The sequence below is a fragment of the Lissotriton vulgaris genome, chromosome 8 (genome assembly GCF_964263255.1).
Source record: "Lissotriton vulgaris chromosome 8, aLisVul1.2, whole genome shotgun sequence".
In the NCBI taxonomy this organism is placed as follows: Eukaryota; Metazoa; Chordata; class Amphibia; order Caudata; family Salamandridae; genus Lissotriton; species Lissotriton vulgaris.
Window position 1 is genome coordinate 1281879918 of NC_141696.1, and position 26638 is coordinate 1281906555.

The window sequence follows — 26638 nt, forward strand, 5'->3', positions numbered from 1 at the left end:
ATGGGAGTGCAAATCATTCTAAAACTTGAAACCCAATCATATGTCAACCACCTTGTCATCAGCCAAGGATTCCAAGCAGTCGATCACTGGATAACAACAAACCACTGCAAGCTAATTATGTCAAAAACTGAGCCGCCTGCATATGGGAAGTCGACCAGCTATCACCCCTCCGTGATCGGGACACATTAACTAGGTCTTCACATTCAACACAAGTGAGGCGTTTGAGACAAACATTTACTCCACACTCCACAACAGAAAGCAGATTCAGATGCCAAAGTAACTTCCCACACAATGTGAACCCTATGTCGAATTATCTTCTAAAGAGATCCCTCATAAAGTACAAGCTGCCATTGCCTTACTGCGTTGTCGCGGAGGCTTATCCTATGAGGTTGCACAAAATACACCTCAAAGTCCTACTGGTACTCCGCCCAGCGTACTATCCTTCTGGGGGTTCAGCTGGTTGGCTAATGCTATGACTGTGACTAGAAACTTCTTCGTTTCTGCGATATCAGTGCCAGCATCTTCTGTCTAGGGTGCCTGATTTGTTATTGGAGAATATTGCTGTCACCTACTTTCCGGGCACTGCCACTGTTACTCTGCATCCCGCTATGACGGACTCTCACTACGCTTCCCGTAGCAGCTGCCTTGGTGCCCGAGACGTTTCCCCCAGACTAAGCAGGGAGAGAACACCGAGATCCTGCTGCCCTTGTATCCCCGAGCGATTCCTAAACAAAACAGGAGAGAGCAACGAGTTCCTGTCTTCCACCCTCATGACTGCCCCTCCTGCAATCCAACACCCAGAAGTTGGCTTCCTCCCATGATAAGTGGCTGGGAGCTACTGCAGTCCACCATTTAATGATAGAGGTCTATGGGATTTGGACCATGGAGAAAATCTTACGCAGGAATGCCGCATGCCGCCTATCTTTGTCAAGGATCGGCAGCCTGATCTACGCCTCACGACGGACTTCCCCATCGGGAACCTCGCCTGCATCTTACCGGTAAGGATGGGAAGTGTGAGGTAGCCATTTTGTCCCCATCTACAGGCCCTCTCCACGACCAGCTTACTTCAGCTCGGAGAGCAAAATCAGACCTTGGTCCTGCAATACCGCGACCCCAACCAGATTAAGAGTTTGCCACATGACTTGAAAGGGACTACCTTTGTTCTGGCCCGGTTGGCGTGACTGGCCCCTGGTGTTACCCGGTTGGTGGCCGGTCTGCGGGGCCTGAATTAATCCAGCTACAGGATCAATTCCTCAACCCCGCTACTCTTTTTGTACACCATTACGTGTATCTTTGTTTTTCTCTTTTAACCCCTTCATTACAATTTTTTTTATATCTAATCCATCTCTGGTCAACTGTATGTTGTTGTTTTGTATTCAAATCTTTCCTATTTATTTGTATCTACAGATATGTAACTTGTGCAACTCTTATGTTCCCATCTATGTAAAGCACTCGGGTCAAGTTAGCACTATATACAACTCTACAAATAAAATACAATAAAACAAATAAAGGAGCACAGGGATCTGTGGAAACATCTAACCTCTGGAGAAAACCACACAGAAGTCGCTTTGACAACGTCTGAAGTTCACTGACATGCCGAATAAAAGTTTAAAAAAAGTTTGAAAATATTTGTATATAATAACAGCTAAGAGGCTGCAAAGGACAGTGGCAATCCTAAAGCGGAGACGGTCAGAATCTGGATCTTTTTCTCAAAATAGAGAGAAATGTACCTTGCTGTAAACGTTTATAAACTGTATTTTCAACTTAAAAGCCTGGTCCGTGAACGCCCTGTACCTAAATGCGGAGCCGAGCGTTTCACTCTAGTATTTCTCATGCATGGTGTGTTTACGGTGGACTGGAACCAACAGAGGAAGACAAATTAGTTTTGTCAATATGTTCTAGTTTGGGATATCGTGGTGCAGTTTTATTTTTACTTTCAGCAGGGAGTATATTTTTACAGGTGTAAGCAGATAAAATAAATAGAAATATTTATAAAAAGGTCACGAGTTCTCCCCAAAATCACATAAAAGAAGTCAAACAAAGTAAAAACAGTTCACAAAAAATCAGATTGGTTTGATTAAAGCATTTTCAAAGAATAAACTTTACGGTCAGAATATTCTCAAGAAACAACTAATTCAATGTTTGGGACAACCAAGGAAAAATACTCTATTCATCTGTCCTTAGGGGCGATAATTTGTTAGAGTCTAAACCTTTTTCTTTTCCTTTTGCAAACAGGTTACCACCCAGCTCTGGAGTCTGTAAATTATTAAACTGTGGAGTCGGTAACTTTTTAAACTCTAGGGTCGGTAACGTTTTAAACTCTGGAGTCAGTAACTTTTTAAACTCTGGAGTTGGTAACTTTATAAACTTTGGAGTCGGTAACTTTTTAAACTCTGGAGTCGGTAACTTTTTAAACTCTGGAGTCGGTAACTTTTTAAACTCTAGGGTCTGTAACTTTTTAAACTCTGGAGTCAGTAACTTTTTAAAACTCTGGAGTCGGTAACTTTATAAACTCTGGAGTCGGTAGCTTTTTAAACTCTGGAGTCGGTAGCGTTTTAAATTCTGGAGAAGGTAACTTAATAAACTCGGTAACTTTTTAAACTCTGGAGTCAGTAACTTTATAAACTCTCAATCAGTGGTTTATAAAGTGCGCTACTCCCCCGTGAGGGTCTCAGGGCGTGGGGGAAGGGGGGAACAGCTCTGGGTCAGTCGAAGAGCAAGGCCTTGAGGTCCTTCCTGAACGTGTGGAGGGTTGAGGAGCGTCTGATGTTGACCGGGAGCTCATTCCAAGTTTTGGCTGCGATGTAGGAGAAAGTTCTCCTGCCGGTTCTGCTTCTGCGGATGCGGGGGACCTCTGCCAGGGCATGGTAAGCGGAGCGGAGGTTCCTCTTGGGTATGTGGAAACATACTCATTGAGGTATCTGGGTCCGATGTTGGTGAGAGGTTTGTAGGCGTGGGTGAGGAGTTTGAAGGTGACCCTCTTCTCGACGGGGAGCCAGTGGAGGCTTCGTAGGTGTTGGGTCAGATGTTCGTGGCGCGGTGTCCCTAGGAGGAGCCTGGCTGCGGTGTTCTGGACGGTTTGGAGCTTGCGTATAAGAGTGTTGTTGATTCCGGCATAGAGGGCGTTGCCGTAGTCAAGTCGGCTGGTAATGAGTGAGTGGGTACGGTCTTTCTGCAGTCAGGGGGGGATCCATTTGAAGGTCTTACGGAGGATGCGGAGGCAGTTGAAACTTGGTGGAGGAGACAGTGTTCATCTAGCGGTTAATGGAAAGGATTATGCAGAGGTTCCGAGCGTGGTCTGTCGGGGTGGGTGGGCTCCCGAGCGCCACCAGGTGTTGTCCCAGGTGAAGGTGCAGGGTCCGAGGATGGGGACCTCGGTCTTCTCGGAGTTGAGCTTTCGGCACCTATCCTTCATCCAGGCTGCTACGTTTCTCATTCCTTCCTAGAAGCGGAGTCTAGTGATTTCTGGGTTCTTGGTGAGGGAGTGGATGAGTTGGGTGTCGTCGGCGTAGGATACCATGCTAAGCCTGTTCTCTCTGACGATGGTGGCGATAGGGGCCATGTAGATGTTGAAGAGCGTTGGGCTTAGTGAAGACCCTTGGGGCACTCCACAGACGATGTCAGTGGGGTCTGAGGAAGGGGGGGGGGAGTCTGATCCTCTGGGTTCTGTCAGAGAGGAAAGATTGGATCCAGTCGAGGGCGGATCCCAGTATTCCTGCGTTGTGGAGTCTAGCGGCTAGTGTTCGATGTAAGACGGTGTCGAAGGCTGTGGAGAGGTCTAGGAGGATGAGGGCTGCGGTGTGTCCCTGGTCTAGCAGCATGCGGATGTCGTCGGAGGCTGAGAGGAGGGTGGTCTTGGTGCTGTGGTTGCTGCTGACACTTGCCACAGTGTGATTTTTATTAATTAAATGAGTTGTATTTTCAGATGTATTATTAGGAATGAAATGTTTGTTTTTTATTACTATGCCCACTTTATATGTTTATGAAAATGTTATGTATTTGTATGATTTTTAATTGTTTATATTGAAATCTTGACTATTTTAATTTTTCTTGTTCACCTTTAGTTTTTACTGTCAATTGATGTTACTTGTTTTGCCATTGTTATTGATTGCCTAGGGTTTTTACTCACACACGTGGTTGCTGCTGAAGCCAGACTGGGAAGCGTCTAGGAAGCAGTTTTCTTCGATGAAGGCGGTCAGCTGGGCGTTCACGAGTCTTTCGGTGACTTTGGCTGCAAAGGGGAGGAGAGAGATGGGCCCGTAATTCTTAAGGTCAGTTGGGTCAGCCGTTGGTTTCTTGAGGAGGGGTTTCACCTCTGCGCGTTTCCAGTCGTCTGGGCAGATGCCGGATATGAGGGAGGAGTTGATTGTACGTCCTAGTTCGGGTGCGATGATAGCGGCGGCCCTGTGGAAGATGTGAGGGGGCAGGGGTCCGTTAGGGCTCCTGAGTGCGTCTTCTTCATGGTTGAGGAGATGTGCTCGACGGATGCGGGGGCCCAGGACGTGATGGTTGGCTTCTCGACGGTGATGTGGTGCTGTTTTCTGCTGGCTTGCTGAAGTTGTCGTATAGGGCCTTGATCTTCAGGTGGAAGTAGGAGCTGAGTTTGTCGCAGAGTTCCTGGGAGGGTGTGATGTCAGTTGATTCGCAGATTGGTTTTGCGAACTGCTGAATAACGTTGAACAGTTCCTTGACTTTCGATGCGTTGGTCTTGACTTTGTCTCTGATGAAGGTCCTTTTGGTGTCCCTTAAACGCTGGTGGTAGTCCTTCAGAGCACTCGTGTGGTTGTTCCATGCCTCCGTGTTCTACTGGTGCCTCCAAGTTTTCTCCAAGTGTCTGCAGGAGCGTCTGGCTTCTTGGAGTTCGGTGGTGAACCAGGTGGCCCTCAGTGGGCGTTTATTGGCAGAGCGCCCGAGAGGTGCCAGCTTGTCGGCACAGCAGGAGACCCAGCGGTGGAATTTCCTGGCGGCGGAGTTGGTGTCGGTCGTGGCCTTGGGGGTCTTGGAGGAGGGCGGAGTTCAGGTGCTCCCCGGTGACCTTACTCCAGTTCTGTCGCGGTGGGCGTGGGGAGGTCTTGGGTGCGGTGGTGGTGTTGAAAGTGAAATGGACATAGTGGTGTAATGTCCAGAGGGGCTGGGTGGTGTGGCTGAAGCAGATGTTTGATCCTCCCGCAAAGATGGGGTCGAGGGTGTGGCCCGCCCTGTGGGTGGGAGTACTGACAAGCTGTTTCAGTCCTAGGATGGCGAGGTTCTCGAGGAGTGTGGAGTAGTCAGGCTCCTGGCTGTTATCGAGGTGGAAGTTCAGGCCCCGAAGCAGGATTTAGTCTGTGGAGGTGATGGTGTGGGGTGCGGCGAGCTTAGCGATGGTGGTTGCGGGCTGGTCGCGGGATCCTGGCAGTCTGTAGATGAGGGTGCCGCGTAGTGTGGTCCCTGGGTTGGTTTAAATCTGGAAGTGGAGGTGTTCCGTGTTGGAGTGGGGGGGTCGCTCGTGTTGGATGTGGAGAGTCGGAGGGGAGTCTTGTGTGCGATGGCGAGTCCTCCTCCCTTCTCTGGATCTTGTAGCCATCAGGGATTGCTGTGGCGATGTCGGCCGGAGGTGGCGTTGATCCAAGTTTCCATGAAGAATGCGACGTCGAGCGAGAGGGTGTCGATCTGGTCCCAGATCTCTACGGCGTGTTGGTGAAGGGAGCGCATGTTGAGAAGGATTCAAGTCATGCTTTCAGTGGGTTGTTCAGTCGGCGTCTATACGGCGGTTGCGGGTGTCTCGTCAACGGTGAAAGATCTTCGGCAGTGTCCGCACGAGAACTGCCCATGGGTCATGTTGGGCGCACATCTTACACAATCAGTATGGCCACTGGGGTTGTGAGAGTGGCTGAGTCGTAGTGGTGGAGACCAGGAGAACCAGGGTTCCTGGCGCTGGTCACGGTTGGGTCACGGACGGGCGCAGACAGGCTTGCCTTAGGTCGCCATTATGTATGGAAGGGGGGGGCGGGAGTAGAGATGGAGGTGGGAGTGGGTCATGGGGTAAGGGGTTAACAGACTAAGAGCAGCGGTGGGGACAACGGAGTAATGAGCAGGACACAGCGGAAAAAAGACTACAGTGGCAGGAGCGCTAAGAGCGCTAAATCAACAGTAATGCACAAAAACACAACTCAATAATCCACAATAACCTGAATCAGAGGCGGGCGTGAGGCTCGAACTCTGCTGGTCAAGGGGAAAAAGATTATAGTGGCTGGAGTGCTAAGAGCACTAAATAACAGAGATGCACAGGAAAACACAACTCAAAAATCCACAAAATAACCTGAAACAGAGGCGGGCGCAAGGCTCGAACTCTGCTGGTGAAGGGCTGCGGGCGGGCAACAACCGGCAGAGCTGCCGAGGAGAGTGCTGCCTGGACCAGAGTCTTAGCTTTCCTAATTCTGGATTTGGTAACTTTTTTATGTTTTGCTAGAGTATAAACCAATTTTTACCACGTCAAGATTTTACAGACCACTTGAGCATCTCATAAATGCATGGCAAATATACGGCATGGTTTTTCCAGCTCTCCCCTTCACAAGGACGATGAGTTCAGTTTTCTCCAAATAATCCTCTGAATGGGTTTTTTTAGTGAAAGAGTGGAGAGAACCACAATAACCAAGCCCAAGGAAGGAAGGGGGGAGGGGAGGGGCATGCCTTGCAGCGATAACAAAAGTGCGTACAAACCCCTAGGGCGCAAACGAGAGGTAAGATGGCTAAGACACACAGGGAAGGCTTACAATGAGAGAGAGAGAGAGAGAGCAAAACTGGGTAATATAATGCATGGAAAATTAGATGGATTGCAAACGACTCACCAACGAGCTGGTTCTGCCCTCTCTGCTTAGAGAATAAGAGAAGTAACAGAGATGAAGGCCAAAAGCCCTAAAAGAGAGAGCAGTTAATTCTCCTGATTTATGAAGGGTGGGCAAACACCCTTTCACTGACCCTGAGATGAAGGAAGTCTCTATGTCTGAGACTTCCATAGTGTAAACATAGATGTAAAGTAAAAGAGAGCTACACAAAAATTATATTTTGCAATGGCTTTTAAAGTAGAAGGTGAGAAGGGGAGCGGGTAAACAGCCAGCAATAGGGGAAAGTATATTTCGTGGGACAAAGGAGAGGCTCGTGGCTAATCCTCGAACATTTCTGAGTAGCTCTTGCTTTCGTTCAATGAGGCTCCCCTAGACCATATGATTTCTGCAAGGGAGAAGACCCTTTTTAGAACAGGGATAAGACCTATTGCCGTAGGCCAGCCTCAAATAAACGGGCCCTTTTTCCTTCCGCCCGTCACTGGAGAGTCTGGTTGTTCAAGCCCTGTCCTCACAATCCACATTCCTTTTCTACAAATCCTCTGGACAGAGTTCAAGATGTCTTACACTTTTGTTCACAAAGTTTTTTCCTGCCACCAGTAGCTTGGTACTACACACAGCTAAAGGCATCTACCTTTTTTTACTGCAATCTGCACGCCTTAATGGAGACTGGTGAAACAATCGTCAGCCTGCCAGAACATATGAAAAGACCATTCTTTGGCCTAGTGAGAGATGGCCTGGATGAGTCAAACTAGGTCCTGAAATGTAACTTTGATTCTGCAGACACCATTGCCGGGTCTATGGGCACAGCTGTCATACTGCAGTAACATGCTTGATTCGCTCTACTGACTTTTTGGCAGATGTTCCAGGCTAAGCTTATGGATATGCCCATTATGGAGAATGGCTATTTGAAGAGAAAGTACATTTTTCTTTGGAACTCTTCAAGGAAAGCATAGTGCAGTCAGAGCTCTGTGCCTGGAAATTCCATTAGCACTATCAGAAGTAACAGCATCCATCTGAGCCTATCCACATGGTTCTGTAGGTGTACCAATCCTTTTGAGACAGGGTTGGATCTAGTCTGCATCACCAGCTTCAAAGCCAGTGCCCAACATCCTCTGCGGTTTTGCCACCTCACAACCCCTCTGATACCTTTCCTTCACATCATCATCTTCCGGTGAGGAAGGGTCTTCAATTTATTAACAATTGGGAACTGATCTCAACAGACTGCTCTGTCATCCAGCAGATCCGCTGTGGCTATGACGTTTCCTTCCTGCTTGACCACCCCCTTCTTTGAGCGTGCTTGCCCACTCACACCTAGGTCTTGGAGGCACATTTCACTGTTATTTTGAAAAAAAGGATCATAAGCGGTGCTTCTGAACGCGAATGGCATAGGACTGCATTCCTCTTACATTCTGCTCATTAAGAAGGACAGAAACCTACAACCAATGCTGTATCCCCGCCTTCTGCGCTTGTTAATCCAGCAAGACAAGCTGGCCTCTAATCTCAGGTGCTGATCTTCCAGTCGGGGCATCAGGATCTTCACAGGTGGTTTGAACCCATCCAACCTTCTGTGGGGTCGCCCTTTTGGCCACTGTACTAGTTAAAGATACTGTGGTCATGGATGCTGCCTCATTGGCTGTGTTCATCTGGGCTACATGTTGACATGGGGCCTTTGGTTTGAGACCGAGTAGGACCTGAACATAAAAGTTCCCATGATGTGGGTGGTCCATTTTGTCCTCAAGGCTCTTTTCCACTCCACCTCATGAAGCAGAGTTGTACAACTCCACCACCATCCAGTCCATCAACATACAGGGAGTAAGGTCAAGGACCCTATATTGGTAAGCGATTCGCCTGCAGACATGGGTGCAATAATGAGGACTCATTCCAGAAGCAGCTCACCTGGCACTTTTAATGTGAAAGCTAATGCTCTCAATCACATCTCACTGAGAAGCGTAAGTGGGTGGTGCTCTCGGAGAAGACAGAGGCAATCTTCTGCAGATTGTGAATTGCATTTATGGATGTCTTCGTCACAGCCCAATAAAGGAAGTATCCTTGGTGGTGTGCCATACACCATCATCTGAATGACTCCCTCGGGATGCCTTCAGGTTCAACTGGTCTCAGGACCTCCTGTAAGTGTTTTTCACCAGTTTTGCTGTAGAAAGTGTGGGAGGATCAAACACAGCTGATCTTTATCGCCTCAGACGGGGTGAAGAGGATCTGTTATGACTATCTGTTTGCACTCAGTATTCGGCTGACCTGTCCTCTCCTGTGCAAACTGGATTTGCTTTGGCAGCCGTATGGTCAGCACCTCTTCCCCAATAGCCTGGATGCTGAAGTTCCACACATGAAGATAAAGTGGTCTTAATTAAATCATCTTGTCATTCTGATGTGCAATGTCATGTTGGTAACCAGAAATTCTGCTGCTAAAAACATCTATGCAAGATGTTGGACTAACTTATTTCAGCGAGAAGGCCACAACCTGTTAAAAGTCCTACCATTCTGATGACTTAGGATTTGTATCCTTTGCTCAGCTTGGTCTGACAACCTAGCATGCTTTTATGAGTCCACCTGTTCAACCTGTTTAAATTGCCACTAAAAGTGCATTTTCTTGAAAGGTCTGTGTTTCCCAGTGAGATCAGGTCCTCATTTTGACTTTCTTGATGGCATCTTCACTGAAGCTGATGCACATGATTGGATTCCTTACTCTGAAAATAGTTTTATTGCTGGTTATTACTTCTGCACGCAGGATCAGAGAACTCCAGGCCCTGCCAATTTGCCCACCCTTCTCAGACTTGGATAAGCTGGTTCTTTGCACCTTCCCATCCTCTTTATCCAAGTGGTTTATGCATTCCATTTGACACAAACTATTACTGTTTCATCCTTCTCCTCCTTCACATCCAACCATGTACTAGGAATGTCTGACTAGGCTGGATCTCAGGGGTGTAGTGTTGTACTACACAGACCGCACTCAACAGTATGTAGGTGATGACCAGATTTTTGTGGGTTTTGCTGGAGCTAAAAAGGGCAAGGAATTGACCAAATGCACAGTTGCATGTTGGGTCATCCTTTGTATCATGATTGGATATGCACAGGCCAATAAAGACCCCTTCCACGAGTGTAATCATGCTCATTCCAACAAGACTTACTGGGACTATCTTTAAAAAGAAGCACATGGATACTTATCATGGTTCCTGTGGCGACTGTTCATTATCATTTATTATGACTGTGTGACTGTGGAGATTGATAACACAGCTTATACTGGTTTCTCAACAGACCGTTTGACATTGGATGGAACTATATATACGCATTTGATATCTATCTTGATACATTAGTATTCTACACTATTAAGCCCTGATGAAGTTTTAAATTCTTTTGGAATTAAACACGTTGGCTGAATCTTGTTATATATTTGGATGAAGAAGAAACAATAAACACTTGGCGGTTGACTTTACAAATTAGACTCTTTATTGGACTTGTGCTGGTGCACTTCTCTATTTGCTATCATTCCACCAAGCCATGGCTGCTTCTGTGGCCCTTTCCGGAGGCGTGCCTGTTGCCAGACCCAGTCAGGCAGCATCATGGGCATTACTGCCTCAAGTCTCAGGCAGGCAGCGCTTTGCCCATCCTGTGTGATATTTTTCTTGGTTAACTGGCACTACTCAGGTCTACCCCTCAGAGAGAGGTATTCCTTTGGTGCTCATTTAAGGTGAGGGATTTGTGGAAAGATGTATCCATCAGAAGAAAAGGTTACTTACATTTGTACAATATTTCTGGTGGATACATAGGCTTCCCACAGATTAAGAAGGAAAGAAACCAAAGACCAATGCTGAATCCCAGTCTGACTGTCCTCCCTCCTCGATGAGCTAATGCCATCATAGATTCACAAAGTAAACAACCATGTTATGGGCTGCATTTGTTGCTTTAGTGTCTCTCTCTAATTCTCTCCACACTCGTTGACTGGTTGATGGGGCGCAGGATAAATATCAGAAACTGATGTCAACATGTTTGTTGGCCTTTAAATTACCCCAGTGACATCATGTACTGAGGCAGGGTAGCGGGTGGAGGCACATGGCACCACCTGGCATTGGTGGAGAAATGGTTTCTGGACCTGTCTGAAGCCTAGAAGGAATAAAGTGGTGAATCTGCAGGAACATTACATATCCAACAGAAATATCATTACTGAAAGTAAGTTACTTCTCCATCAAACATTACTGATACAAAATTACTGAGCATAAGTTGAAATGTTTTTCGGTAGCTTCATTTAGTTTTTGGTACATACCACTGCTGGCACTTCCCTCTCGACGACCACGTCCACTGCCATCTCTACCAGACCTGACACGCTACAAAAATAAAGATTTACTTTAAATTCGTATTTATAGCTGAAAAGAGATTTCTTTTTCAAAATCAATTTATTGAGTTTGTAAATACTTTGATTGGAATTCAATTCAATAACTAATAGATTGCCACTCTACTCAATCTCAAGTCACCCCCTTTATATCTGTCTCTTCCTTTGACATGAATTGAGTGTATACAACAGGGAAATAAGTACAGAAAAGTCCACAAACAGCAAAACAAAAAAGTTTCAGATTCATCCCTCATTCAGGAGATTCATTTCTATGTGTCTTTATTTCAGGCTTAAGTCTTTTCTTGCTTCAATTGTTCTCTTTTAAGGGTCATCCAGCTAGTTCTCAAGGCAGCTGCAGGTTTGCCACAATTATTCAAGGAGGAATAGGGTTATTGTAGTGTAGCCCTTCTTGTTCTGGGGCATATTCCCTATTGGTTTCCCTCCCTGTATGTTGACATTTCGAGGTATTACCATCTTGGCACACACCAACAACTAGAACTCCTAATTTTCATCTTCTACCAGTTAATGTCTCCACTCCTTCTAACCTCAGTCCAAAGATTGTCAGCGACACACTTTTGGTATGGGGATACCATTTATGGTCATTATGGCTGCTAACATCCCCTTCCAGGGCACCTTTGGACACTACCACCATATGTGTATGGGTTCTACCCCACCATCCTCTGCATCCCCTCCAGCAGTCCCTCAAACTACAGAAGAACATTTGATTTATCTTATCTTGTGGAATGTACCACCCCATAATCACTTTGATCTAAGTTTCTCTATTTGCCACTGACTTGTTTTGCGCCCCTACTTCCTTCCAAAGTTGTTCCCATGCCTCATTTTTTTTATTTACATTTGTTTTTATTGTTTTTTATAGTAACATAAAACTTTGTCAAACAACAACAGTTCAGAAAAGTCTGTATACATGATAAATAATATCTGATAACTGTGTTCGTTACAGTTTACAGCTTAGTTGTGTACGATTTACCCTCATGTCTTGGACAGAAGGTTACATGTCCATTTTTGGTAAGATGGGGCATAGTTCAAAATATAAAAACAGAAAGATAAAACATGTAAATAGTCTCAGCCCGCATCTACATATACAAATATGCTGAATAGTGATACACTCCAATAGCTTGGACTACATGAGTTAATAAGAAGAGATATAAATCCAATCTAATAAGGAATTGCTAAGGAATTGCTGGCCTGGTGGCAAAGGTTAAAACAAATATATAAGAACACTTCTGTTTATGTGATTACTTTGTAAGTTAAAAGTGTCAGGGATGATGGGGAACCAATTGCATCCTATCTATGCACTAATTGGGTCCGGACGTGTGCTATTGGTGGTGCAGTAAGGTCGTCAGAATGAGTTGTCGTATTGGGTGGTGCGTTCCAATCCTGATCTGCTGCACGAAAATCTAACAAGATTGTGTCCCATGCTGGTGCTAATGATTGCGTACGTATTCCTATTGCATCTTCTCGGCGGAGTGCAACACTCTCCGCCTGTGCCCAGCACAAGAGAGACTGGTACCAGGCTTCGACCGCCGGGGGTTCAGGCGAATTCCAACGGCGTGTGAGTAATTGTTTAGCTACTATAAGGCCTAGGTCAATATATCTGGACGTCACCTTATGTCTCTTGGAGCTATGGTAAAGACCTAGGATGCATACCTCCCATGTCCAGTCCAGTGTCCGTTCAGTACATGACACCAGTCTCCTAACAATTTCAGCTCAGTTGGGCTGTATAACAGTGCAGGACCATAGCACATGTAGCATCCCCCAATTCATTACATCGAGCACACTTGGCATCTGTACGATTAAAATTTTTATTGATTTTGGCAGGTGTGAGGTAAGCTCTATGAAGTATGTAGTACTGGATAAGCCTAAATCACGCGTTACGGGGAATTCACACAGGGTTTTCCAGCATGTAGGCCCATTCGCAATCCGTGACCTGTTGCTGGAGGTCCGCATCCCATTGGGTCCGCAGAGAGAGCAGTGGCGGTGCTGTGTGAGCTCTAAGTGATTCTCGTGTAAAAATTGTATGGTTAAGTGCGTGTCAGGTTCCTGTAATGTGGTTCCCAAGCATGTGGTCAATGTGCGGGTCACCGCGGCATGGAGAAGGAACTGCCCTTGCAGTTGGGCAGTACTTTCCGCCTGGTTCTCAAAAGGGATACGCTGCCCGTCATTAAATCAGTCTCCCACTGTCAGTATGCCCACTTCCTCCGACTGTGTGAGCTCTGCGGTGGATACCGCTGTGAGAAGTTGGCCTGGTATATGATGTTCACTATTCTAGTAAGCACCTTGCACCAGTCCAAACAACCCTTATGGTGATGGTTGTAAAGCCAACCTTATAGACCAGCTATCCTAGTGGTAGCATGGACAAAGCAGTCTTAGGCTAAACTCAAGAGGGCGTGTGAAGCCAACTGTTTTACCATTTGTAACCCCTTTAAATACCAATTGAAAGGACACCACACAGGATATATATAAAATATATATGTATTTATTTCTAGACTATCCCTCTGAACTCTTTATGGGGTCAGAGGCACAAGCACATAACAAGATACTTAATTAAAATACAATAAGTTGCACAAAATACAGTAGGGCTCTAGGGGCACGCTAAACCATATACTAAAATAGTGGTATAAGGACCACTACACGAAAAGTGAATAGGCCTAGGGCCTAGGGAATCGCTGGGGCTACGCTGTACTACCAAGAGTTAGGGAGCAGGAGGCCCACGGGAGGCGTGTGCAGAGTCTTTACTCACACACAAGTTACCATAGAGAATGAATGGGAACATAAAAGAGGGAAAGTAGTTCTTTTAGGGCACTTCTGACTGGACTCGATGAAAGTTACTTGAAACCTAGACAGTTGGATAGTCAATACCCACAGGAGCACCGGAGTACTTGCGTTACCTCACCCACAGGAAGCGGGGGCATAGGTGTCAAAGTGTGTCGGGTTTCGTCGCTGAATCCCACGGAGCCTTGAAGAAAGAAGCTGCAGGCGACCAGGAGAGAAGTGTCCGGTTGGATCCAAGGGCGGATCGAGGATGAGGAGTACCTGAAAGCAGAGGGGACAGAGTCTGGGTCACTAGCCAGTGACCAGGAAGGAACCAGGCATTGTCGTGAAGCAATCAGGTGATGTCGTGAAGCTTGTCTCTGCAGCAACGTGGAACAGGAGGCGTTGACGACGACCAGGAGTCAGGCACGGACTGTCCCACGAAGGCTCTCGTTGTCGGCGGGGTCGGCTTCCGGATTGGAGTCAACAAGCCTTGGCAAAGGCAACCCACGCAAGAATCGAAGTTGGCTTCTTAATCAGACCAGCAAGGTCTGATGGGCTGCTTCTTTTCAGGGAAACAGGGGCCAGTCTGGAGCAACCAGACCAGCAGTGTAAATTCAAGGATTCGTCGGCAAGATAGCCACCAGCCCACGGGCAAGTGACCGGGCAGACGCGTCGAGCAGGAAAATGCAGAAGGGCCCCACTCAGAACTCGTGGAGTGTGCAGGGCTGATCTTCGGTGCAGAGGACAGGCTGGGGACTGGGGCTTCTCAATCCCCAATGCACAGCTTCGAGGATGCCTCAGAAGCTGCACGGTAAGCAAGTCGCTGACTTTTCAAGATGTCCGGTCCCACGTCTCGTGTCGCCTCTACGGGTCTCAGCTTTGCTGGGGCTGTGGATCGGGCTGAAGGAAGTTTGGAAGTCCGGTTCTTGTCAGGCTCTGTGCTCGGACTCCGGCGGGAGCGTCGACAAAGCAAGCCGTTGATCGCTGGATGGAGCCTGCTTGTGCAGGGTGGTCACTCCTTGACCACAAGGGAGATTCTTCAGTCGTCTTCTTGCAAAGTAGATCGTCAAAGGTCCAGAGTTTTGTTTCAGAGTTTCAGTCAGGATAAATCTAAAGTCTTGGGACTCAGCTCCTACCTATATACCAAATCTAGGGGCTGGATTACCTAGTCAACCTTATAGACCAGCTATCCTAGTGGTAGTTTGGACTGGTGCAAGGTGCTCACTAGAATAGTGAACATCATATACCAGGCCAACTTCTCACAACCGCTCGATGCCTTTTGGGGGTGCCAAGTATAGGCAGAGAGGGTGCATATGGTACCAAGTGGTATGTTAGACGAAGGCAGTGGCGATAGCATTACTAGGCAACCTTCAGGAACAACTGCTGAAGTGGGTTTGTCACTATTTGGGGCTGGGTGTGTCCGGGTGCCTGTGTCGCCGTATGCCCAAGGTTACGAGCACTGAGCCAGCGCGCCACCCACTGAAGTTGCGCTGCTAAGTAGTAGTGCTCCATATTTGGTAGGGATAGGCCACCCTGAGCGGTTGACAGGTACATTTTAACCATTGCTATCCTGCTGCGCGAATCGTGCCAAATAAAGTGGTGTATGTCTGACTGACACTCCCTGAATAGTGGAGGTCGAAGGTAAAGCAGTAAGTTAGTGAAGTGGTAGGGTTAACACGGCAAAACCACCATTTTTATTATGGCAATTCAGCCCATAACTGCTACGGGCAGGGTTTTCCAGAAAGACATTTGCGTTCGCACTGCTGTAATGTCACGTGTAGGATTGCCCTCCAGGACATCCCGCTGTTCGCGGAATATATGAACTCCGAGATATCAGAACGCTGTAATTTGCCAATGTACTGGCTTCCAATTAATGACTAAGTGTGGATCTTGTATAGAGTCTGCGAAGGGATAGAGGCATGATTTATCCCAATTGACTTTCAACCCGGACACTAAGGCAAAGTGTTCCAGTTTACGTACAGCTGTTCGACGTCTCTAAGGTAAACCAGCAGGTCGTCCGCGTATAGCGATACTGCATGTATGCTTTCGCCTAAAGGAATCCCCCAGTCAGCTTATGGTGTGCTTCCGCCAAGGGTTCGACCGCCAGCGCAAACAACAGAGGGGAGAGTGGACAACCCCGATGCGTGCCACGCCTTATGGAGACTCGGTTCGACACATAGCATCCAGTCCTGACCCTTGGCTGTGGGGTTTGTGTATAAAAGCTTGACGAAGCTCAGAAATACATCGCCAAGCTCATATCTCTGCAATACATCAAACAGGAAACCCCATTCCAGGGTGTCAAAGGCCTTCTCTAGGTCCAAGACCAAACATCCAGCACGCGTCCAGTTGACGCCTGAGTAATGTGTTACTCTAAAGAATCGCCTCAGATTCAAAGATGTGATCCGAGCCGGCACAAACCCATTTTGATCAATATGCACTAAGTGAGGCACTAACGGGGCAAGTATGTTCGCCAGTATATTCGCTAATACGTAGTCCGTATTGAGGAGTGCTAACGGTCGATAGGAACCAATCAGCTCTGCATCTCTATGCGGTTTAGGAAGGGATACTAGTAAGGATTCACACAGTGAATCTGGTAACCTAACTGTCTCCTGCGCGTTCTGATATACTGTAAGGAGTCGTGGTGCTAGGATTTGACGATAAGCTTTATAGTATTCAGCTGGATAGCCATCCGGTCCAGGTGCTTTGCAGGTAGCAAGGGAAGAGATTGAATCCTGTATTTCCAATAGTGTAAGTGGCTCATTCAGCTCAGCATGCTCCTCAGCCGTGATGCGGCGCACCTGTAGAGGTGTAAAAAACGCCTACATATCTGTAGGTGCTGCGTGGTGCGCGGAATGATAGACCTTGGTATAATGTGTGGCAAACTCATCATGAATGCTACATTGTGTAGTGAGTAGGAGCCCAGTCTCGGAACGTAGCTGTATAATTGGTGCCTGCCGGATCATGCGCGCTAGTAGCCTGCCTGCTCTCTCTGCGGCCGAATAAGCGCGTGCAGCATGCGAAGCATAATTGAGGCAGCGCAAGCGCTCCAGTACCGAAGTGCATTGTAATCGGCATGCATATATTTCTGGCTCAACTGCTGTGCCACTTGCGGGCCTAGCTTTTAGGCGAGTCAGATCGTCTTCTATGCATTTGACTTCATCATCCAGCTGTTTCCGGAGGCACCAATTCAGACCCATGCAATGCCCTCTAAGTACTGCCTTCCCACAGTACCCCGACATCCACAACCGATCCCTCATTGCATTGGAAGTAGTCTTCCAGGGTAGTAGCCACTGACTCTCTAAATGAAGGGTCCTCCAGTTCCAGGGGTTGGAGCCGCCATACATGTCCCATGGGAGGCTTTTCTTTCCCCTGCAGCGTCATGATATACAGGTTATGACCAGAGTGCGTTTTACCTAAATAATCCGCCTCGGTGCATTTCTCAGTGAGCGTGCTATGCGCAACAAAACGGTCAATACGGACATGCAACCTGAGTGGGTGTGAGTAAAACGAATATAGCCATTCCCCTGGGTGGAGGGTTCTCCAAACATCTGTCAGGTCCCAGTGGGCTAACTAGTCCCCGAGCTGCCTTGCATTGGAAGTCGCTGTTGTTTTTGGGAGGGGCGGGAATGACCTGTCATGTGCTGTGTCTAGAACAGAGTTAAAATCGCCACCTAGCAGCCAAGGGATGTCACACCAGCGGTACAGCAGACCTGTGAGCTCACGCCACAAGGGGGCTTGCTCCGTGTTGGGTGCATATATGGAGCCGCGCACCACCTGATGACCGTTAAGGCGGCCCTGAGAAATACTTATCTGCCATTTGCATCTATTAACGTCTCCTCAGGTTCGAAGTGGGTCCCTGGCCGTACCCATATCAAGGCTCCCCTCTTATAAGCAGAAAACTCTGTGGCGAATATCTGGCCCCTCCATTTTTGTTGCAATTAACAAATTTCCGGCTGTGAGATGTGTGTTTCCTGCAGGAATGCAAGGTGTGTAGCATGACGCTGCAAGTAAATATATATCCCATATCTGCGCGCTGGCGTATAGAACTCCCTGACATTCCAGGTGATTACGTTAGTGTGGGACATAAGGCGTGTTACAGGGGTGTTAAGACATGCTGGTCATGTGTCATAACTGGCCTGGAGTATAGATGTAGTAGACAGCGTGTGAATGGAAAGTAGATAAAGAGGATCCAAGCATGTAATAGCTCATCAAAACCAGTAAGAGGCGTGAATGGTTGAAGTTTGTCAGCCATTGGACATATCAGCAGTGATAATGTGTATACAGGTTTTATAACTCTAACTGGGTGCAAGGGAAAGAGCTTTTTACGGCTCAACTGGGAGAGAGCGGAGCTTAACCATGCGTCTGCCCAAACCAATAACTGTTCCAAACGGCAACTCACGGCCAGTTCCACCTGTTCCCATGCCTCATAGCCAATTTTCTTCCCTATCAATATATCGCACCTGCCTCAAATGTTCGAAGTTTGCAACCAATTTGTACAGGTTGGATACTAAGGGCCTGATTTAGAGTTAGGGGAGAAACTGTCCGAGAAACTTACAGTCTGCCTGCTCTACTTAGACAAACCATCATGTTTTGGATGGGGACCACTGCCATCTGCTTGTGTAAATGAGTCTGTGAAACAAGCCTTTGGAGTGAGAGGGGCAGCAATTGACACATTAATTGAGTTTTAAAACACAACATTCAAAGTGATAACGCAGACATTATGTTCCAACACAAAGTACAGAACACAGCAAGGTATGCAAAGAAGATAATCTAAGCATTCTAATTAGTTAATTGGTGCTGCATTTTGACAAATAATACTATTATGTATAATTCAGTGTGATATTTTTAATGTATTACAACATTACATCTATATATGCACTACAGACAGATGTACTGACCATTACAACAGTCAGTATTTTGATGTTTACCGTGCATAAAATTAACAGAGGTCTTGTCAAGATGGGAAGAACAGAGGACAATTGCAACGTGTTGAGTACCACATTCCGGATGATTAGTTATTCTTCTCCTCTTACGAGTCCTAGTTTAGATTTTCAGATCTGAAGTGTCCCCCGGCCATTATCCATTTTTGCTGGCATAAACACAATTAGCATTATCATAATTTTTCCTGGTGGTATTACCTCTGGGTACTACCCTGCAGTTTGGAATGAGGCCCTAAATTCTTGTTCTACAATTATCATTCGTGAAATCATTACTTCTTTCCACAGATTCTTTATCCAGAAAGACAACCAGGACAATGCCTATGATAGGGATAGGTTTGTACGGTGCAGAAAGAACAGATTCAGAGGAGGAAATGTCATAAGATTTGGCCACATGTAATAGTTTTTGATCGCAATGCCTCTGGATCAGGTTTTGTGCCTGCAAAACATCTTTTGACAATGTACAAAGCCCATTTAATGAGTTGCAAGTCTTCCCAGCTTCTATAAGAGGATTTTCACTCTTTTCCGAATGAAATCCAGGATGGGGTGTGAAAGATGCAGTCTTGTCTTTGTAAGTCACAAATGAGCACATCAATGGTTGTGACCTCAATTGTGGTTGAAAACTATTGCAGTTACTACCTCTCAAGTTGGGGTGGTATCTGATTTACAACAGGGAGGCTGTCCCCTTTGGGAATGATATAGTCTGGCTTTGGGGAGAGCAGGCAGCGATTCTATAGACCAGTGCTTGTCTAATGTTTTCCCAGATAGTAATTTTTTTTTTCAAAAGCAGCACCAGTTCCTTTGATGGACAAGGACTGCTTTTGGAAAAACATACGTTTCCCAGGAAAGGTTGCCTGTTGTCCCTTGCAGACCACCATCCCTGCATTTGTAGACGTTTACAGGTAGTCAAAAAATACACCCGGCTTAATTTACATTCAGTGTGCATATGGTTTTCCTTTCTTCACAAATGGGACGTTTGTGATGTGATCCATTAGAACATAGGTCACGTGACAAATTACATCCTCATCCACAAACAAGTCAGAGTGCAATCTGCACAACCTCAATATTCAAACCGGGATAGTACCACCGGCCGCTTCGTCTCACACCAGCAGCAAGGCAGCAGTACATAGGAGGGCCTAGCCCAAGCTGCAGCTTAACAAATGTTGGGTACGCCCTTCCTATGAAGAACAATACTGCCACACCATCTGGTGGAGTGAGCCCTGATTACTTCTGCGAATCTTTGATCCAGTTTATAGTACATCTTAACGCATCAAGTAACTCATCTGGGGACTGTCTGCTTTGTAACTTGCCTGTCCTTGCTAGCACCAAAGAACCTCACAAACAGTTGTTGAAGAACCCTGCATTCTTCTATCATTCTATATAAGGCCTAAATGATGTGCACATTCTTCCATCTGTGATAGATAGATACTTTACTATTTAGGCCTATTTGTGAAGCACAATACGTGTCAGTGCTATGTCTGTAAAGTTCACAATTGCCCCTATTAACTGGACATACTAGCCAGCCAGGCAACTAAGCATCGCTTAAATTCCAGTTCAAAAAATTAAGTGACGCCTATGCTTTTTCACTAGTTGTAAGCATACATTCACCAGTCTTACATATATGCACCGAACATGTGGATGCAGACCTCTGACTACACAGCCAGCAGATCTTGCTTACCCCCCATAGTGGGATCGGATGATCCTCTAATAACGGTTAAAGGCTTTGAGGAAGTGGACTCTCACAAATGTTTCACGAGTTGTACTGTGCATGGCTGCAAATAAATATTGCGGTCATCACCAGAGCTCTAGGGGTATTGTCATTTCTCCTAACCTTGCTTGAAAACGTATATTTCAAAACTCTTAGACTTAACTATGACCAACACTGCCTTGCTTTCAAGGGCTTTGGATTCATACAAGCCCATGAATGATGAGAAGACGGACAAAAGGCAGACAATGAAATCTTTTTTGGCAAGATAATACTGCTCCAATGTTTTTAATTTTCTTTTAGTTTTAACTGTCAATATAAACTTATCCAGGAGAAAAAATGAAGAAGGTGACTTCTCAGAGAGAACATAAAGCTCACTGCCTAGCAGATGTAATTAGAATCAAGAAACCAGTATGCATTGGTTATTATGGTACCCGAAAAACAACTTCTAAATATCAGTGAACCATAGTATTGTGGGCAAAATATTGTGCCTGCAAAACTATTTTGGGATATAATATCCCAGTTAAATATAGAACGTACTCCTTTTTGTAAATAATATTAATTTAAGAACAACAGTATACTAAAACACTGTATTTAATATGATAGTCATTAACAATAGGAAACAAGTTACTTACCTGTAACTTTAGTTCTCCAGTATTGGTAACTTTCATAGATTCCCATTGCTTGTATCATTCCCCGTCGTCGGAATGGGAGCCTCGGTAATATATATATATATATATATATATATATATATATATATATATATATATATATATATATATATATATATATATATATATATATATATATATATATATATACCTAGGTATATACACCCCAATAGGTGCAAAAAAGTAATAATTAGGCCTAGGCCTCATTATATTTTGTAGCCTATAGGTGTCCTTATGTAAAAAGACCCAAACTTACATTAGCAACCAATCAGATCAGCCTCACCCTGTGGAACCTTCCTGAGAAAGCCCAGAGCCTCAGATTTTCGTAGCCGTTGCCTTGCCACAGAATCACCTAGACCATAAGTGAGCTTGGGTGGGTGGGCGCATGGGAATCTATGAAAGTTACCAATACTGGAGAACTAAAGTTACAGGTAAGTAACTTGTTTCTTACTCCAGTATTGGAACTTTCATAGATTCCCATTGCTTGTATCAGAGTAGATAGCAGTTAGCATGCCTCAAACATTTCGTTCATAGTTACAAACTATCATCAACCAATGATACAACATATCATCATAATCATAAATCAGTAACCATAGCATAATAAACGAAATGTGAGAAAAAACAGGAAGGAGGGAAGAGAGGAAAGCTCACCTCTTACTGGAAGAGATTTCTCAGGACAGCTTGACCAACAGCCGAATCCCCCTTTGCAGCCGCGTCCAGGTAGTAGTGTCTCGTGAATGAATGAGTACTGCTCCAGGTGGCCGCTCTGCAAATATCCTTTATCGATACTCCTGCAAACAGTGCTGTAGACGATGAGATCGATCTTGTGGAGTGTGCCTTCACCTGTCCTTTCAACGGCTTGCCTGCCGCCTGGTGACAGAAACGGATCGCACTCGATATCCATCTGGAAATTCCCTGCTTTGACAAAGGAAACCCTTTCCTTGGGGCTCCAAAAGCCACAAACAGCTGGTGCGTCTTCCGAAATCCAGCTGTGCGTTCAAGATAGAATTTCAAACATCTCTGAACGTCCAGAGAATGAAGTGTCCTCTCAGCCTGGGTTGAAGGCAGAGGAAAAAAGGAATTCAGAACCACCGGTTCATTAAGATGAAAGTCTGTTGGTACCTTTGGAATTAATTTGGGGTTCATTCGGAGGATCAAGGTATCATTTTTGAACTGCAAGTAAGGTTCCTTGATAGTCAAAGCCTGAAGTTCTCCCACTCTCCTTGCCGAGGTGAGTGCCAGAAGAAGCGCCACCTTCCATGACAGGAACTTCAAGTCTGCCTTATGTATTGGCTCAAATGGCGATCTCATCAGTTGAGCCAGGACCACATTCAGATGCCAAATCGGAGGTGGAGGCCGAACTGGCGGAAACACTCTAAACAGTCTTTTTAGGAATTGCTTTATCACTCTTGTTGATAACAGAGAAGGACCAGATCTTGTTCTTCTATACCTGGAAATAGCCGCCAAGTGGACTTTGATGGAAGCATGAGCCAGACCTGCCTGTGCCAAGGAAAGAATGTATGGCAAGAGTTGATGCGGAGCTGATGAGAATGGATGCTCTCCTTCTCTCTGGCACCATAAATAAAACCTTTTCCATTTCGCTCTATATGTTTTATTAGTGCTAGGAGCTCGTGCTTGTGCTAAGATGTTCCTGCATTCCTCCGGAATGTCTAGATCCTTAAACTCTCTGTGTTCAGGAGCCATGCTGTCAATTGAAGCGAGCTCAGGTTCGGGTGGAGAACTTGGTCGTTGGACATTGATAGAAGAGTCTGGTTGGAGCGAAGATGAATGGGCTGTTCCTCCGACAGAAGAAGCAACTCCGTGAACCAGAACTGGCGAGCCCAGGCGGGCGCTATCAGTATCATCCTGCACCTGTCCATCTTGAGCTTCTTGAGGACTCGAGGAATCAGGGGAAATGGCGGAAAGGCGTAAACAAATGCGCCTGACCAAGACATCAAAAGGGCATTCCCCAGCGATCCTCGATGATGTTCCCTGCTTGCGTAACACCGGCATTTCTTGTTCATCGGAGTGGCAAACAGGTCGATCGCTGGGGTCCCGCAGCGGGAGAAGATGTCCTTGACCACTGCGTTGTCCAATTCCCACTCGTGTGAGACTGCTCTCAGGCGGCTTAGCATATCCGCTTTCGTGTTGCATACTCCTGGAAGGTGTTCCGCCACGAGCCTGAAGTTCTGTGAGATTGCCCATTCCCATAACAGCTGGGCTTCCTGAGAAAGCAGTGGCGATCTTGTGCCTCCCTGCTTGTTGATGTAAAGCATTGCGGTGGTGTTGTCCGTACGCACTAGGATGGCAGAATTTGAAATCCTTGGAAGGAAAGCCAACATTGCCAATCGAATAGCTCTTAGCTCCAGAACGTTGATATGTAAGCGACGTTCTTTTGGCGTCCAGTGTCCACTGACTTGGAGATCTTGCATGACCGCTCCCCAACCCTGAAGAGAGGCGTCTGTTGTAATGACGCAAGGAGCCGGCGCCGCTCTGAAACTGAGACCCACCGAGAGGTGAGATTTTTTCATCCACCATGAAACCGTCTGTTTCATCTGCTGGGTGACAGTTACCCTGTTGTTGAAAGACCCTTCCACTTGCTTCCACTGAAGGTCTAGTTCCTCTTGCAAGGGGCGCATTCGCAGCCTGCTGCAATCGAGTGGCTGAAGACATGAGTTTCATTTGTCTCTCTTCCGATGGGAAGGCTTTGCACACCTGAGTATCGAGTATTGCTCCCAGGAACTTCACCGAACCCGCTGGTCGAAGAACCGATTTTTCTCTGTTGAGTTGTAAACCCAGATGAATGAAGAGATTTAAACATGTTTCCACTGCTTCCGTTGCCGCTTGGAAACTTGGTGCCTTCAGCAGCCAGTCGTCTAAGTACGGGAATACTTCCAGCGACTGTCTTCTCAGAAAAGCTGCTGCCGGGGCCAGCACCTTTGTGAATATCCGGGGTGCGGATTTTAATCCAAATGGGAGCACCATGAACTGGAAGTGACTCTTGCCTACTGTGAAGCGAAGGAAACATCTGTGAGCTGGGTGGATCGGGATATGAAAATAGGCATCTTCCAGGTCTAACGTAGCCATGAAGTCGCCTGGATTCAAGAGGTGCCAGCGTCTTTGCCATGACGCCCTTGACGTCCACGAGAGCTCTGACGAGAGAACGACTGAGATTGTGACTGCCGCTGATAATACTGATTGCCGTACTGAGGTCTGTACGACTGCGTTGTCTAACCTTCTACCCTCCTTGTCTGGTGGCGTATGCCGACTGTCTTCTCAGAAAAGCTGCTACCGGGGCCAGCACCTTTGTGAATATCCGGGGTGCGGATTTTAATCCAAATGGGTGCACCATGAACTGGAAGTGACTCTTGCCTACTGTGAAGCGAAGGAAACGTCTGTGAGCTGGGTGGATCGGGATATGAAAATAGGCATCTTCCAGGTCTAACATAGCCATGAAGTCGCCTGGATTCAAGAGGTGCCAGCGTCTTTGCCATGACGCCCTTGACGTCCACGAGAGCTCTGACGAGAGAACGACTGAGATTGTGACTGCCGCTGATAATACTGATTGCCGTACTGAGGTCTGTACGACTGCGACTGCTGCGAGTACCGTTGCTGTTGATAACCACCTCTTGGCGAAGTGAAGCCTCTTCCTCTTGCCCCACAGAACGGTGTTTTCCTATATTGTAGGGTACCAAGAGCCCTAGCCGTCTCTGTGTCCTTTTTTATTCCTTGCAGGGTGTCATCGACATGTTTTCCAAATAACATGTCCCCATCAAAGGGTAAGTCCAGAATCTTATTTTGAACCTCTGGTCGGAAGTAAGTAGCTCGTAGCCAACCCTGCCGTCTAAGAACAGCCGCGCAACCCAGAGCACGGAAAGAAGTGGTTGCGATGTCCATCGCGCAGTCAATCATTTCTGAAGAAGAACGTTGCCCCTCTTCCAGAAGTTTTTGTGCTTCGGCCTTAGGGTCATCCGCCAGTAGGTCTATATATGCTGCGACATCACTCCACATCTGGCGGTCGTACCTTGCTAGAATCGCCAAGGCATTGGCCGCCCGGACCAGCAAGCTAGCCATTGATGAAAAACGCTTCCCAGCGTTGTCTAACCTTCTACCCTCCTTGTCTGGTGGCGTATGCCCATGTCGGATGATGTTCAATACCCACTGATCCGATGTTATTTCTTCCCAGCTGCTCAGATGTTGAGTTATCCTGCCGCCCACTGGAGACCCATGGAGCGGAGGAACAGTCGGCAGAGTCAGGAGGCTGCTATTGATGCTCGAAATCATCCGAAACTACAGTTTCACAAGATAGGTGTTGAGCTCCCTTAAATCCAGGATCGGACGCCACTTTTCCTTTGTTTTGCGGATCAGAAAAAACCTTGAATAGAAACCTTCTCCTCTTTGTGATAGGGGAACACGTTGGATCGCCCCTTTCTGAAGCATTTGTTGAACTTCCAATTGCAGAAGGTTTAGATGTTTTGAAGTAGTGGCGTGGGGAGCTCTTGTAGGTGGAAATTCCTGGAATTCTAGTTGTGAGGGTGGCCGAAGGATTCCGCGATTTTTTCTGCGCTGCCTGCGATATGACTGAGTCTGGTATTGGTTGTCCAATCAAGCAGGCGGGACTGTCATCAGGAGCTTTATACTTCTTCTCTAGGCGCGGTAGGGTTGGAATGACCATCGCCGGGGCCTGCATCACCTTCTTTCCTTCTTCCCATATATGTTCTACAATGGGAATCGAACGCACTGCCTTACGGTAAGCCTCTTTAAAATCATATAAAAAACAATCCGTAGATGTTGCAGGCATGGCTAGTTTAAAGCGTGCCGTGGCTCTCTCCATTAAGCTGAAGAAACCTCCCACATCCGCCGGAGGTGAATCTATCGGGTCAGACACCGGAGAAGCCGAATCCGGAATAATATACTGGTTCCATTCACTATCCGGGTTTTGATCCCGGTTGTCACCTGCTCCATCTTCATCCGAGGTGTCATCCCGGTCTTGTGTCTGCCGAGGATATTCCCCCTCTTCTTCCGCATGTGCCGGAGGCACAGACTGAGTTGCCACCACCTGTGGCTGAATTTGCGCCTGACTTTCCACTGGCCGCGACCCTTGTCTGCTTCTATATTCTTCCAGCATTGCTCTTAAGTCCGTCAAAAGACTCATAGGCATAGTAACCGTGCCCTGCTGTACCTGGGCTTCCTGGTATGCGACTTGCTCTTGCTGTCGCTGTTCTTGCTGATAATAATACTCATTGTCTTCATCAGAATCATGGTATTTAAGATGCAACTGTGATGGACTATATGCATCTCCATACATCTCATTCTCCTCCTCTAAGTAGTCCTGTTCGTCCAATAACAGGGCTGGGGGTAATGGAGTCACCTTTCTAGGCGAT

General features: G+C 46.6%; 1 protein-coding gene across 2 annotated transcripts in view; it reads right to left on the bottom strand.

Annotated features, from left to right (window-relative positions):
• IFT88 (intraflagellar transport 88) overlaps positions 1 to 26638 on the bottom strand; it is a 536518-nt gene that overhangs the window by 56514 nt on the left and 453366 nt on the right. For both annotated transcript variants that reach the window (XM_086935210.1, XM_086935211.1), the window contains exon 24: positions 11101 to 11161. In XM_086935210.1, coding sequence (XP_086791336.1) covers positions 11101 to 11161 — 61 coding nt within the window. The remainder of the gene's footprint in view (positions 1 to 11100; positions 11162 to 26638) is intronic.